The sequence below is a fragment of the Pygocentrus nattereri genome, chromosome 8 (genome assembly GCF_015220715.1).
Source record: "Pygocentrus nattereri isolate fPygNat1 chromosome 8, fPygNat1.pri, whole genome shotgun sequence".
NCBI classification, from domain to species: Eukaryota; Metazoa; Chordata; class Actinopteri; order Characiformes; family Serrasalmidae; genus Pygocentrus; species Pygocentrus nattereri.
The window spans coordinates 37,016,682-37,033,241 of NC_051218.1; the positions used below are offsets into that span (position 1 = coordinate 37,016,682).

The following is a 16,560-nucleotide window of genomic DNA, read 5'->3' on the forward strand; positions in this document are numbered from 1 at the left end:
TATATATATATATATATATATATATATATATATATATCTTTTCCCACTCCAGTACACAAGTCAGCTCATGAAAAGCTTGAATTCATGTCTAACAAAGTTAATAAATGATTAATTATAAGTTAAATTCAGTGTTGTAAAGGGATTCCAAAGATTTTTCTTAAATCCTCTGCAATGAAATGACTAAAATGTAAGCAAAGTTTTTTGCATGGTCAGAGTGATTTGATGTAAAATCAGGTCTGAGAATTGAATAAGAAGAAGAATTGTTCACAGTGGTGGTGACAGAAACCAGAAATCTGAAGAGTTTAATGCCTCTAAAAGCTACATCACAGGAAGTTACTCCATAAAATATAATAACTACGAATTCCAAATATGCTGCTGATGCCTGTGACATTTGTTATGTTGGTTCTGAGATCAGGTTTTGGCCTATTTGGACATATTTTTGAAATCCATTCATGTATCACTATTTTACCATCATTAACATATGACAACACAGAAGGCACACGTGGGTTCACTGGCAGTTTAAGATAATAAATAAAACATCTATAATTGTGATGTAGACATGGAGACCCCTGGTCCCCATCACTACCACTGTAAAGACATTCAGTTCATTTATGCAGAAATTCCCCTTTAAGGCAGAGTAACTCCGGGACAGCATTTGTACCCAATGTTTGACCCACTTGTCATAGGTCACAACAATGGATAACAACAGCCTTGGACACAAATATAAACATGCAAACTATATGGTATCTACAAACAACTAAACCTTTCAAGGATACAGCATGTTTTACTATTTGCCATATAAAAAAACAATACATGTGAATGCTTCTTAAATTATCATAGAATACTGATCAAATATGGTGCAATCTATTTTGAATAAATTATACTTTTGTATGGCTTGAATAGACATTTATGTTGAAGTACTGCATGTTTATGGTTCAACTCTACATTTCACTGAAAGAATATCTCCAGATTAAAGACTCTGTTGTGGCTTTAGAGCCCCGCATGTCTCATATATTCTTAGGCTTAAGTAGGTTTGCTCAGCCTCTGTGAAGCAGTGTTTACTTACCACAACACTAGAGTGATACCTGTTTCAGCACGGAGTGAATGAACAATAAACAGGAATGAGGTACTTACTGGGGGTCCTGCAAAAAATAACAGAGGGAAAAACACAGTGTTAGTACTGTAAAATGACAGCAGACTTGTCACTGAACATTATTTGGGTAGCCAAATGTACATACTGTTTCATGCAAACATTTGGGGACCCCTTTCAAATGTGTGAAATTTGCTCAATATACTGAAAAAGAAAACATGAGATTCTATGTTTTATTTTTTTTCCAATGTGTCTCCAGTATTTTAAACTCAGTAGTAAAAACTGAACTTGCACACTTTTTTTAGAATTTAGAACCATTTTGGCCAACTGTGTTTTGCACACTGTGGAATTAGACCTCCGCATTTAACCCATCTGTGCAGTGAAACTCCCCATGCATGCACACTAGTGAACACACATGCTAGGGGACAGTGAGCACACTTGCCCAGAGCAGTGGGCAGCCTTATCCACTGCACCAGGGGAGCAAGGGGATTGAACCAGCAACCTTCCAGTTACAGGGCTGGTTCCCTAACCTCCAGCCCACGACTGCCCCACAAAAACTACTAGAACATATTAACCGATTCATATTTTGAAAATGTATAACATATATCTTTTCACTAGGGGCAACCAGGACTCTAATATTCAGATGCCCATGAAGGCCTTTATAATCTGGTTAAGGTGTATTTGATTGGGGTTTGGTGCTAAACTCTGCAGATTAGTAGAATTCCAGGAATGTGATTGGATACCCTGTTGCACATACTTGAGTTACGTTTAACTGCTACTCAACTAAACATCTGCTCAATTCACAATAATGTTTCCTAAACAGTACACTCACTCTAACCTCAACTTTGACCTCCACCCAAAACCTAATCCTGACCCTAGTCCTGGTGTTAAACCTAACTCTAGTCGTAATCCTCACCCTAACCCTTATGCTGCTGAGAATCTGAGTTACTAAATTTCTTCAAAAGGTTTGTTAAAAATTTGAACATCTGTAGATAACACACAGAGGCTGTCCAAATAATGTTGGAGCAAATATTGTTCTCCATTTTCTTAAAATGAATTTAATTATGTACGTACTTCATCTTAAAGAAGATAAACTATTGTTAGACCCTTAAAAGGGCAGGGTTTTAAGAACAGGTGCTGTAGAAATGAATCAACATTTTTGTTTATGTATATCCAGGTGTTTCTAATAAGACAGACGTCCACTTTCATGTGAGTTAAGTATGAGACCAAGTTGTAACCACTGCAAGGGACAACTGATCTGCACATAGGAAACAGTCAGAGAGTGTTTGACAGAGAAAGAGAGAGAGAGTCATTATAGGCTGCACAGTATTTTGCTTGCCCAAATCTGTCCTTTCCTGCCTAATTTTAATGCTGCACAGATTGCAATTTGTGGTTGTTCTGTCATCAAGCTTGCATTTAAAAAAAAGTTTCTGACATGAGAGAAGGCGAGAGAGGGTGTAAAAGAGCGCCATGACTATGTTTGTTTATGTAATGCCTTTTCCATCCATACCACAGAACTGTAATTCACAGTGAAGTGATTAATCTCTTTATTTTGTTGCGCTCTCATGGAGCCCTGTGACTTCTCTAATCTGCGTGATGATTTGTCTGCGACAATGTGTTCCAGCTTCCAGACATTTCCTCTTTCTCTCTCAAAACAGAACCAGGCAGGGCACAGCAGAGAGACAGCGGGCATGGGGCAAAAATCAACCAGCACCATCCATCTCTGTGCACTCAAATCAAACCTACATGGCTCTGGATACCAAACAGCAACAAAGGGGCAAAGTTAAGTAGAACCACGTTGGGCTTTGAAAAAGGTAGGGTCGCTACCTCTACGTGAACAAGAAGACTGAAGTTTTTTGGGAAGCAGATGCAGAAAAGCTGCTGTTGTGTTCGTGTGGGAACTGAGAGCACTTGGTTTTAATCACATCTGATTAAAAAGAGGCCTGGCCGAGTGTGGGAGATTCAGTACAATGTAAGCACTATATTTGCTGTTGAAAATGGCAGGTATTGGGTCAGAGTGGTCAAGAACTTCATGAACTGCAAAACAAGAGTGGGTAGGGGCCACAGAACCTTCACTAGCCTATCATTGCATAAATTTCAGGTCTTTCAGTCTCTAAATTTGGCCCTAACATCAGGAGATCATATGGTCAAATCTCTAGCTGTGCAAAAGCTGGGAGTCCATAGAGATCATTTGCCTCGTGCTCTCTGGGTGAGTAGGATGGCCTTCCTTCTCCCCCGTCACTTAGAGTGATGCTAGCTAGTGGTTGGTGTAGCATAGTGGGTAAAAACCACTGTCCTCCATGCAACCGACTGGGTGTGTTTCCCTGCCTGAGCAAGTACAGCATGCGAAATCGATAAGCAAGACTGGTAATGCGACACTCGCTTACATCTGGAACATGTAAGAGCAAATGCATAAATGTAGCCAACACAGGTTTCCGTTAGCTGACGTTACAGAATTGGCAGTCAGTATTCTCCTCCAAGCATGTTGAGCTGTGCAATAACTTTGCATTAAAGACAAGGCAAGGAGCAAAACTTTGTATCTCAATTTTTGCCTTTTTTCATTTTTTGGCATATTTTGAAAATGCCTGTTTCTCTTTACATTCTACGTAAATGTAATGATGAATGGACCAAAGTAAGTGGTCCAAAATTACTTGGAAAAAAGTCTGGTTCCCTTGACTCATATTAAAAGTAAAGTATGTTTTTTCCCTCTCCTGCAAAGTTTCCATTTTGGAGAAACAAGGTTTTGTTCTGACAGCAGCAATATGCTAAAACACTGCTCTTCTCTGGGGTATCTTGCAAAGTCTAAATATTAATTTTAAAGAGTTTTTCAGGCTTATCTTTATAAAATTATATTACAGTCTTAGGCTCAAGAGAAGGCCTGACTGGATGGGCTGGATGTATTACTGGCCATACTAGTCATCATCGTCTCTCATTATCTCTTTGACCTATCACTGTACTAGTCACAGAACAAAGAGGACACTTTGCAACAGCACCCCCTATTGTCTAGATTTATCTGCTCACAACCTACATTACAGAAACATCTTCTGAAAGTTGTTTGCGATTACAAATTTCCATCAGAGAGGGCTCCAGATATGATGATAGGACTACCAGGTCTACCTGTTTCAAAATAAAGGCAATAAAACTTGCAAGTAGCTGAACTGGGAGAGTTCCTGGTGGGCCTGTTGCCTTTGGAGCTGGTTACTGTGAGCTTATGTACAAACTCAATCATATGTGTACAAGACGCTCAGACAAACTCTACAATGTTACATCCCAGTGTGTATCTGTAGTAATTTAAGGGTTGAACCAGTGGCCCTGACCTCGAGTGGCACAGACCTTGTTTGCTGACTGTAACAGTCCCAGATATTAGATGAAGAAATGTCTTTTTCTAATTTCCTGATGTACCTTAAATGGTGTAGCAGTTAGGTTCAGATGCCTATATGGCCAGTAACATGAAATTGCTGCTCATTTTAAGGTGGAATTTCAGTTAAGAAGGTAACATCAGCCTTGAGAGATTTAATTCTGATCAAATGTAGGTATCTAGTAAAGGCTTCCACTGTAGGTTGTGCTCTACAGAGATTAGTGCCTTTTTTGATAACTGACTAACTGTTGACAGGCATTGACTTTGATGATTATGTCATGTTTAAGACAAATACTTTAACCAGTTTTCATTTTGTCACTAGCTAGAACTCATTGGTTGAACTCATTGATTGGTTATCTCAGTGTAGCATATCAATAATAAATAAGATTAGGAATTTAAGAAATGAGAATGAAAATATGCAAATTTGAGGAAAAAAGGCTAGTTAAAGACTTGTATAAAGGCAACTCTGAGTGTGTGTATGTGTATATAGCAGGGGAAATACAGTTAGAGTTTGGAGTCAGTTGGTTTGCATGAGTTAACTCTGGATCTGAAAACAAGTCCCACTCCAGCCCTGCCCGACACTATTCAAAGAAATGTCTGGGACCTCAGTGTAACCTCTGGATTTACACTTGCACTGCATCTTTAACGCTGCATATGTCAAAGCGAAAGCAAACGAGTGACTGTATGTTGTGTGAAGCTGATTGTCATTGTAGCAGTGTGAGACGCTGAGTCATCATCAGTGCCAGACGAGTCAACACATGACTCCCAGCTGACTCAGATCCTTACAGTCACTTTCTGATTCAATTACCTCTGAACAATGTTTGAAAAATGAATCATGTTAAATAACGCATTAAGAAGCTGTTCTGGTGAAAATCCAGATGTTCACTGCTAATTCAATGTGAAAGATCTGTGAATCAAAACGAGGCTGGAAAAGAGCACAACCACAGAGGGAAGTGGAGAATGAGACCGATTAAAACTCACCAGGATCTCCTCGTCTGCCTATTCTGCCGCGCTTCCCTGGAAGACCTGAAATGAATAGAAAACAGCATGTTTACAGACACACAGTAGACCTCTGAATTTTAAGTTCCACTACTTGGGAATGATGCATCATAACAGGGTAATAAATAAAACAAACTCTCTCTACTTCAGCTTAAAGCCTCATTACAGCGTCATTTACTTTATAAGATATCTTGTGCCATCTCATGATCGCTTGCAGGAGCTGTTCACAAGTATTCAATTATTTATTCATTTGTTTATTTATTTGTTTATTTATTTATTTACATGTTACTCAATGCTTACTCACTATGTTTAGGCAGCCTTCACATAAAGTGTTACCATCTTGGTCTATCACTAAATTTTATAAATTATAACCTTAGATTTTAAGCTTTGACATATTTGCAATGAATTTGAACTTTTACATAACAGTACTAAGCATGAGTTTGGGCACCCCTGGTCAGATGTGTTCTCACATCTACACACTTCCGCACAAACACAATTACTGTTTATTTGCTAATTTAAATAATAAAAGACAATAAAACATAAAATATGGAATGTGCAAAAGTTTTGGCACACTTTACATGCATTACCGGTAATGATGTTTTAACTTATTTTCATGTAGAAAATCACCAAAACATGTCATTTGAACGGGGTATTCAAACATTTGGATATATGATTATATGATTGTTTTCAGTGGTTAAATCACAAAGATAGTCATAAAACATTCATCTTGTCTGGAATTAAGCTTGATTTGAAATACATGTGGCTCAAAAGATTGTGATGCATCAACTTTTAATAAGGATTTTGCTGAACATTCAGTGATTCAGTGCATTATTTTCCATTATTATTCTTTTAATAAAACATCAACACTTATGCTGCCAACTGGAATAAAATAGAATTTCACTGAACAATCTGAATTGCAGTGAACAACCATTACAGAATGATTTAAAGTTGAAACTGGTTTCAATGTTACAGCGCCAGCAACATAAATGCTAGCTAAATATTAGGAAAGCTTTCAGATCTATTGTAAGTAACGTCTTTATTTGCAATGTAAATAAATAAATATGTACTTCCGTTGGGGGGAAAAAACATACATACATACTGTTGGGGGGAAAAAAGAAAAAAAACTGCTGATCCAGTCTGATTACCAATGTAAATACATTAAGGCTATTACCCTTGTTGAGAGAATAGGCTGTTACAACTATTACGATACACATGTGAAATTACACAAGGCAAAACTGAAGTTGATACGCATGTATCATTACATAAGGTATACTTCTGTAATCCAACTGTAACAGCGACTAAATCATTAGTAGTTACACTGTTGTCGCACATGTTCACCATACACAGTTATTAGAGACACCTAATATAAAGTGGGACCGAAAAATGGCTATATGTCATATTTTGTATATTACATTTGATTTTCACCAGCTTGCTGCCCTGGTCAGACATCATTCTCTTCATTTGCTTCTTACTGTGCACTGATCCCAAAACGCCCCAACTCATATTGCTGACTCCCGTTCCCCATCTTCATTCCCTCCCTACTTGACCTTTCTCTGCTGAAGGCCTCTGTCCTTTGCTTTACCCTTGCCGCTATCATAATGATGTATGTACCAGTGTACATATACGATCTCAAAGGAACTGCCACTCTGCGTACATAGTGAAAATAGTTGTGGCCAGAACCGCCTTTGAGCTAAACTGGCTCGCTGCACTGGCCGGTGTCCACTTACAACCCCCCCCCCACACAAACCTACAACACAGGTAAAAATATACGCCTTCCTGAGCCTCAGTCATAAACACTGCTGGCTAAGCCAGGGGCTGCGGTGGTGATGGCTCAATACTTGGGGCCAACATGCATTCCACTCAAAAGGGTATGAGAGTGGAGCCACCAATATATTTTTTTGTGTCGTATTTATTTTTGTGCAGGGCATCACAACCATGAATGCATTTAAAGTACTGTGATAAAGTATTTGCCTGTTCTGATTGTACATATTTATGCATATTCGTTACACTAAATAATTTCAGATCATTTCATTTATTGAAGAAAAAACTTTTGCAGCACTTATTTTTGCCCATGTGAAAAATTAATTATCCCCCAACATAATAATAAATAGTTGTGCTAATTTAGCAGCAACAATTACAACCAAACGCTTCCAAAGGTGTTTACGCTTCCCAAGGTGTTTCTGGCAAGTGAGACAAGCCTTTATGTTATGGCTTATCTGTGCCAAACAAGGCCTGCAAGTAACTTAGATAACTGTCAGGGTACTTATGTGCCTTCATGAATGATCATTTTAACACTTTTTTGTGTTTACTCAGATTTTGTTTGGAGATCTGAAATAATTAACTGTGACAAATGTGCAAAAATGGAAGAAATCAGGAACAAATACTTTTTCACAGCATTGTAGTATGACTATATCTAGTACTAAAGTAGTTTAGTCTCAGTTGCTCATAGTGAAGTGCAGAATTACTGGAGTGACTGCTGTGGAAATACTATTCAACGTTGTACTGTTCATGAGTGTTAGGAAGCATACATAACACTGCAGCCCTCCAAAAGATCCACATATCCAAAAGAAGAGGCTGAAGCCTATTTTCAGTCTCAATTTAACAGTTTGCTCCATGCATGTCAGCCAAAACAGCTTCAGTAACAAGGCAACCAATCAGAACAGAGGTCATCTGCGTAAATTAGTCTTGAAGGCATAGTACATAATGGGTGGAATTTAGGGGATAAAACAGAATCCAATAAAAATATATGAGCCAATCAAAGGTGCATTTATTATATCTTTGGATAATAAACTCACATAATAGAAGCAATACCCGTATACTATGTGTATTGAATAGTTCCAATGATTTCTTCATGATGTAGTAAAAAACCTGGGTAGGACTGACTCTGGACCCAAAAGGCTGTCTCCAACTGTCTCTACAATTGTCTCACAATATGTCACAGGACGTTAATGTCCAGTGATGAAAAAAGTGCATTATTATTATTTAAAGCACACAGGACACAGGTTCCTGCATTGGTTCTTGAGTTGATTTAGCTACTGTGACAGTTTGTCTAAAACAAGCGATTCAGAGACAGGCATGGGACGCAGAGAGGGAGTCCGCTCTTCTCTTTATTAAGCTCCACGACTGTTTGCAATAATGGTCCAAATGAAAACACAGAATGCGATACTCTCACATCCTGGCATGGAACGTCTATACGATTCTCAGATCTCTCTTGCTGAGCTGAATTAAAGCACTATGTTGGAGGGAAATTGAATTTATAAGTCTGTTTGTGTTTGAGGGAGTCTTAACATGTGGTTAAAGTCTTTACTGAACTTTTTTTGGTGTGGGAGCATGTTCTAATAACACCCATGATCTAGAAGATCGCAACCCACCAGCTGCCTTAATGCCAAATACTGCTGGAACCAGACCAGCAACATCAGAGGTAAGAAGTTCAATTTAGAGGACAGGTGGGTAACTGGAAAGAGCATTTTCAAATGTCATTTTACTCCATGATGCAGTATGAACTGTTGCAGTATGAACTGGAGTTAGTGTTTAGTTGATGGCTCCACATTAACACTTGAATGCATCAAGGTAATAAATTCTTTTAGCTTTTACTTTGTGTATATTTTTAAAGAGATACTCACTGTTCTACAACTACAAATGAGTTTTTGGTATTTGTAGCTCACTGATTTAAATGTTAAATGTTACTCTTTAAATCAAAGGTCTTCAAATGTGGACATTGAATCCCTTTTCCACCCCTGTCAGTATGTCAGTAACTTATTGTGAAAGCCTCCATTCTTTCTAATAGCATTGCAATAACTATTGCTGTTGGTTTTACATTATATTTATGTATTGTATTGGGTTCTTTGTACAACTTTGGATATTGTATTTTACTGATTGGTGTGATGAGGGCAGGGGTTGGTGTGAGGGACTGGTTGGTCCGTTTTGTAACATGTAATCTGCCTAATGCATTTAATAATAATGTCCTTGAGCTTTTTTTGTGAAAATGTTAACATCTGATCACAAAAGCAGGGCAGTCACAACCAGCCACACCACACTACCTGATGAGCTAAATGAGTTTTATGCTCGCTTCAGGGTCCTCAACCCTGGCCGACCGAGAGACACTATGGCTACACAAAACACATCACTCACTGTGACATCAGTGGATGTGTGCAGGACCTTGAAGAAAATAAACCCACAGAGAGCAGCTGGCCCAGATAACATCCCCAGGTGTGCTCTCAGAAAAGCTCCTCACCCTCGGACTGACACCTGCCTTCTGTAACTGGGTTCTGAACTTTCTATCAGATACACCCCAGTCAGTCAGAGTTGGCAACCGCACATCCAGCACAAGAACAGTGAGCACAGGGCTGTGTGCTGAGCCCCCTTCTGTACACACTCTTCACGTATGACTGCATGGCCTCCCAGAACAACACCAGCATCATCAAGTTCGCTGATGATACTACAGTCGTTGGACTGATCACTGGCAGGGACGAGACAGCATACAGGAAGGATGTGGCCAAGCTGGTGGCCTGGTGTCATAACAACAATCTTTCCTTGAATGCAGACAAAACCAAGGAAATGACTGTTGATCCCAGGAGGATCTGCACACACCTCTGTACATTGGTGAGACTGAGGTGGAGAGGGTGACAACTTTCAAATTCCTCGGCATCCACAACAGTGAGGATCTCACCTGGTCTCACAACACACACCTCATCATCTGGAAGTCTCAGCAGCGACTGTACTTTCTTAGAAGACTGAGGAAATTTGGCATGCCAGTCAAAATTCTCAGCAGCTTCTACAGGGGCACGACTGAGAGTGTTCTTACCAGCTCCATCACGGTCTGGTATGGAAACTGCACTGCTCAAGACAGGAAGGCTTTCCAGCATGTGATCAAAACTGCCCAGTCCATCTCAGGAAGAGCCTTCCCCTCACTACAGGACATTTATCATACTAGGGTCATCAGAAGGGCCCAAAACATCATCAGGGACAGTACATACCCCCAGCACAGACTCTTCACACTCCTACATTCAGGCAGACGTTACAGGAGTGTGAAGTCCAGGACAACTAGACAGACCAACAGTTTCTATTCACAGGCCATCAGGCTGGTGAATACCTCACTCACTACCTCTTCCCCCCTCCCATTCTGAACTGGTTTAACCTCACACTCAATAACTGCACCTTACCTACACTGTACTGCTGCTGTTAAACAATACTGTTTACATCTATTACCTGCACAGAACACTACTGTTTACCGTTTACATCTGTTTACAGCTGTTACTTGATGCACTTTATGAACAGCTGCTCTACATATTTGCACATACACATGTGTAACTTTAATTTTATTTCAACTTTGCACATACTGTACATTTTTTACTTTTACTTTTTACTACTGTTTTAGAGTTATTCTTAACAGCAAAGTAATAATTTCATTGTACAGTGCAACTGCCTGTTTTGCTGTGCACATGACAATAAAAGCTCTTGAATCTGTATTAACTCACTTGACCCCAAGATGAACTACCCAGCCCTCTTGCAGGGGCCATCCTGCAGTGAAATGTTTCCACGTGTTTGTTGATGCTGGAAGTGTCTGTGTTTGTGGGAACAGTCAGCTTCTGTGCCACATGTTGGGTGGTGCTGCCATTTGAGGGCCATTACTATGGTCAGTGGCAAGCGAAATAGGGCAAGAGAATGTTTAGGCACACACTTAGACACAGCACGTCAACGGCCTACAGGCTGTTCCGCCACTTCCTCTGGAGACATATCACATTACTTTGTTAGTCCCCTTATTACCTCCAAACACATAACTCAAGCACATTCAGACACTCAGTGCTTAGTTAGGTCATAGATATGTAGATTTATTAGCTGCAAGACACAGATAAGAGAAGTGAATAAATTATACAAAGTAATGACCAAAAGACTGCAATTATGTTGCTATTTATTTTAATTGTGCCTTGCGGTATGTTTAAAGACACATTGGTGAATCACTAATGTGACATGGTTAAAAATTGGCCTGTGTAATACTGACCAAAATAATTTACATTAGTTGGATTGGATTACTTGAATACTAATCAAAACACTAACAGAAACAACCTGTGACTGGTCAGGAATCTTATAGCATAAAGTAAATCACACTGGGCCTTTTTCTCCAAACGTTCGTAAGAGGAAGTTTCTTCTTAAGACCCACATATGCAGTTTTCACTGACTCTGACATTCACAGATGGTTCTCATTTGCAAATAGTTTCTTATTTTACAAATAAGTCTGCAGTTTAAGAACACGTCATAAATCTGATATGGAGATTTTTAGGATCTTTCTCAAGAGCAAATCAGGAAAAATTTAGGAAGATATTGGTGAATGAGGCCCAACGTGATTAGATAGAGGGCTCATTTTCATATCATAGCTGTCTGCAATACCAGTAATGTAAAGGCCAATAATAATAATAATAATAACAGTTATTGAACACTGCATTGTGCAGCCCAAGATGGCATTTTATGTAGGTCTAGATAACAGTTTTGACATTGCTGGATTCACTCAAAAGAGCTGTTTTAACAAGTACTGCTGATATACAAACATGAAATTAGAAAAGTTTGAAAAATGGTTTAGATCAAAGGTTAATCGTCTGCATTTAAGACTTAACTCCCTTAAAATTACAGGCTTATTACATACTAAGTCTTACTACTTAGCAACTACAGGGACTTCTATGGAAACTGGCCAAGCAATTCTTAGGTTATAGAAGTTTGTAGTGGGCCTGCTGGTGGGCCCTGGCCATTGAAGGGGTTGAAAAATCAACATTGTATCTTACTACACTGATGCATAGCAGGTGAAGTGAACAAGCTGAGTCCTAACTTGAGAAAACTTACAACATCCCTTCTTGTGACAATTTTTGTCCTTTTGTTTTGTCAATTTTTGGTTAATGTTCATGTTCTTTTTACTTATCTGAGATTTCACACAACTATAGACCTACACAAAGCAATGAAATCACAGCTAAAATACAAGCTGACAAGAAAGATATAATCTGATTTCCCAACAATGCACTGACTCTTACTCAATGTACGTATGAAAAGTATCCATAAAACTGCATCTCTAGGTAAAGAATAACAAAGACCTCCATGTTCAAATGTTAGGAATGTAGCACTGTGAAGGTCAGACTTCTTATCATTGATCCCAAAATCTTTTCAATCTTGTCATATTGTATCTTTACAGTGGAGAATAGAAAGGAGCAAACATATGGATGTCCAAATTTGTGCATTTGAACTGAAACTGGTAAAGCTCAGCTCAAAAGCACCTACACCTAGAAGCAGAATGACTTAATCAATGATAGGAATTAGTAGAAACTTCTACAACTGGGAATCCTGAAAATCACTTATGCACAAAAACAGATCTTCTGAATAAACATCATGGTTTCTCACTGCTACCATGATGTGGACAGTTTTCTTTTCTTTCATTCAGATGCCTTAAGCCAAAGTCACACTAGCTTGTGGAATGCAAAATTTTACCTCAATTCAGCAGATATCATTGTGAAGAGGGGTTTTTTGTTGCAGACCTCTATTAATAAAATCTGCTTTCAAAATTATGTGAAATTTTTCATATGAATTTGCAGTGTTGATTATAACGTGCCTGCTGGGATTTTTGTGCTCTACTGATTTCTGAAAGGTCCCACATCCAGTAGCACTGACCAAAATTGGTGAAAAAACCACTACTTTTTTGGATATGTTAAAAAATGTATAAATACGGTACGCAGTCAGGAGGCTGCATTTGATGATATAACTACCTGCTGTGCATTTACTGTCTAAGGTTAATTAGTTTGTTAACTACACCAAACTCTAGGATTTATTTCCTCTGAACACACCTTGGTCACAGCTATTTTGCAAGAAGATGCAAACTGTAACTGGGATTGTGGCTTTACTCTACAAACATAGAACAGCGGTCCTCAAAACGGTCCTCAATGACTTCCAGCCAATCCTAATTTTAGCTCTTCCTCTATGTGTTGGAGAAAAATCTGGCCTGCCTGGGGGTCCCTGAAGACCAGTTTGTGACCAGTTTCTTAGAAGACAGGATCAGCCACCTGAAATATGTTCATAACTCCTTAACATTCCAGGCTTATTACATACTAAGGCTTATTATTCAGTAACTACAGAGACTTCAATGCAAACTAATGGAGCTATTCTTAAATTATAGAAGTATGTAATAAAAATGTCAGCCTGCTGGCAGGCAAATGGCTTGGTAAGTGGTTAACAAGCCTTTTCAGCCTTTCCAACCCACTGACCAAATGTCTGAGTACATGGATTATCATAATCAATACAAGAAATATTATCCAGCCACTGTGATGCCTTTTTTGTGAAAGTTTCTGGAGTGTTGCAGATGCATCTTCTTTTTTCTGTTTCCTTATAAGCAAGGAAAAGAGAAAAGTGTTCCAGTGGCTGGTGGGAAACTATACTTCTTTTCTAAACCAGCTATCATTAAGCAAACAGTCTCTAAATCAGGTGCATAGAGGTACATTTTTCTTTTTGTATGATGTTTGGGGAGGGGGGTTCAAAAGGTATTTCGGGTCTTCAATGCAGAGCTCACACATGCCCAAACATTTAGTGATTAGCAGTTGGATTATCCATAGTCCCAACAATCAAACGAGGTCATATGCAGTTCAGGTAGCTTTGAGCAGGTAATGTTTCAGCAGCTTTGAACCGGTAATGTTTCAGCGGCTTTGAACCGGTAATATTTTTCTTTTTGTGTAGTGTCTACTTTCAACTGTTTTGAGTCACTTTACATATTTTGCCTTCACACTGCATCAGGCTATCAGTATTCCATATAAAACAGTCAATGTGCCTTGCTTTACTCTGAACACAATTACCCTTCTAGAAAACGTCATGAGTATGGTGCAGCATGAAGCCCAAAAGGCACTCTGACTAATTCAAAGAGGCCGATGGGAGTCTGTGTAGCCCTGTGCTGAGTTGAGGATAAGCAGACAAGTGTGCAGGTGGTCCTCATTCGCTGATTACACACTCGTGCCTTGGCGTGAGGTGCAGGTCCATAAAATATGGAGCAGGCTACAGGGTAGTCTGAGGAAGCTCAGAAGTTTTTTACGAAAAGTAAGCTCAGTGACAGGAGAAAAATGAATTACAGGATTATTAGTTCTAGTTGGATCATTCCCAGACACATTCAAGCACATATCTATACCATGCACATGTGCACATGCCTCACAGATGCTCACTGTTACAGCTTGACTGCCTTAGTGTAAGATAAACCTGTTTTGACTTTAATGTCATATGTATATACTTATTTATACACAACACATTATTGTAGCAGGTTAGGCATAGATACTTTTGCCTTTACAATAAGATTTTCTTTATTACTGTCCATTAATGGCAAATCCAATTTAAAAGACTGCAAAATAGAGGTTCAGTCTGCAGGGCAGGAAATCCTTTAAGTGGTTTTATAATAAAACAACATGAAAATAGCTGTAACATGAGCCAATGTTTTAGTTTTCCTGTTTCAGCCCATAATCATATCTTGTAGAAATGATGTTGTGAGTGTAGATACCAATCTCTATACACTCCCAGAAAAAAGGGTTGTAAACTGTCACTGGGGTAGTACCCTTCTTGTCACTGGGGTGGTACCCTCAAGGATACATCTCAGCAGCTTTAGTCAGGGAACATAATTGTACCACAGTCCAGTGAACTTACATTTTGTTGCATTCACTCCACACACCCTGTCTTGCCTCCAGCCTTTTAATTTTATTGATCTGTTTTGAAACATTCAGTTATGAAAACATACAAATATGTACTTTTCACCTGTAAAAACTTATTTAAGGCACAAAATCGGACCTGAAACGCACATTTACACTGTTTTTACTTTGATGAGTGAAAAATGTACCTGCACAGAACCTTTATTTCTAACATGTATTTAAACCTCAATGTTTTCTTTCAGGTGCTGCAAAAATATGATGCCGTTCATTGAAAAAACATGTTGAGTTCAGTACCGTGTTTTTAATTTTCCTAACAGATGCTTGCACTTGTACAAGAAAAAGAATCAATCTCATGTGAGCATTGCACTTTTATATACATCATCTTCAAAACACACACACAAGCCATGCACATGCGTGTCTTATAGAATCCAGGCATTGTGACTGACAGGGCTTCCTGTTCTGAGTGACCTTGCTGAACGCATTAACACTTCCATGTTATGGAAGTTGCGAAAGTACTGCCAGATCATGAGCCTCTCTGACTTTCAGCCATTCCAGTGTACTACCAAATAAAGTAAGACAGAAACAAATGTTGATCATTTATACCTTAAATAGTATAATCCACTAATTCATGGGCAACCAAAGCCAGAGTTTCCAGAGGAAAAAAGCAGGGATTCAGTCTGGTAAGGCTGATCTTCCTTCTAGTACATTAGTTTGTCCATTTACAGTTTATATCCAAAGATATCTTCCCTCAGACATCTCAGAGTTCAAGTTCATTTTTCACATATCAAGGTACAAAAAATGTAAATGTACCCTCAAAGGTGCAGCAAGGTACCTTTTTTTAACCTAATGTTTTAAAAAGTCAATACAACCTAAAAAATACATTACAATGGATTATAGTACAATTATGTTCCCTGACTATAGATACTGAAGACATACCCCTGAGGGTACTGGGATATCACTGGGGTAGTATCTTCAAGGGCACATCTTAGCACCTTTAGTCAGGGAACATAAGTGTCCCATTATTTTTTAAGTGTATTGACTACACACACCCCGTCTCATTTCCAGGCATTTTTCTGTTTTAAAATATTAGATTATGAAAAGGTGCAAATATGTATCTTTTTCAATGGGAAAACTTATTTAAGTTAGGCCTTGCCTTGCAAATGCTGTTGTACCTTTGAGGGTACAGTTACATTGTTTTTACATTGATAAACAAAAAATGTACCTGTACAGAACTTATTTCTAACAGTGTACCAACCCAGCAATAAGAGGGGTATTACCCCAGTGACAGATTACTACCTTTACTTGTGAAAGTGTAGGGTTATGTGTGCCTCTTATTGTGGGTCTTAAAAGCTAATTCAATTTAGCTAAAATAAAAACTCTGCAAGGTTTCAGCAAAGGCAAAATAACAGGGCAGAATATGCCATATACAAAAGCCCAGCATTGCACTACATCAAAAA

At 38.7% G+C, this 16,560-nt stretch overlaps 1 protein-coding gene across 5 annotated transcripts in view; it reads right to left on the reverse strand.

The window, feature by feature from the left end:
• si:dkeyp-44a8.4 (collagen alpha-1(XXIII) chain) overlaps positions 1-16,560 on the reverse strand; it is a 204,971-nt gene that overhangs the window by 52,321 nt on the left and 136,090 nt on the right. For all 5 annotated transcript variants that reach the window (XM_037540737.1, XM_037540735.1, XM_037540738.1 and 2 more), the window contains exons 3-4: positions 5,430-5,474; positions 1,135-1,142 (exon numbers count right to left, since the gene is read on the reverse strand). In XM_037540737.1, coding sequence (XP_037396634.1) covers positions 1,135-1,142; positions 5,430-5,474 — 53 coding nt within the window. The remainder of the gene's footprint in view (positions 1-1,134; positions 1,143-5,429; positions 5,475-16,560) is intronic.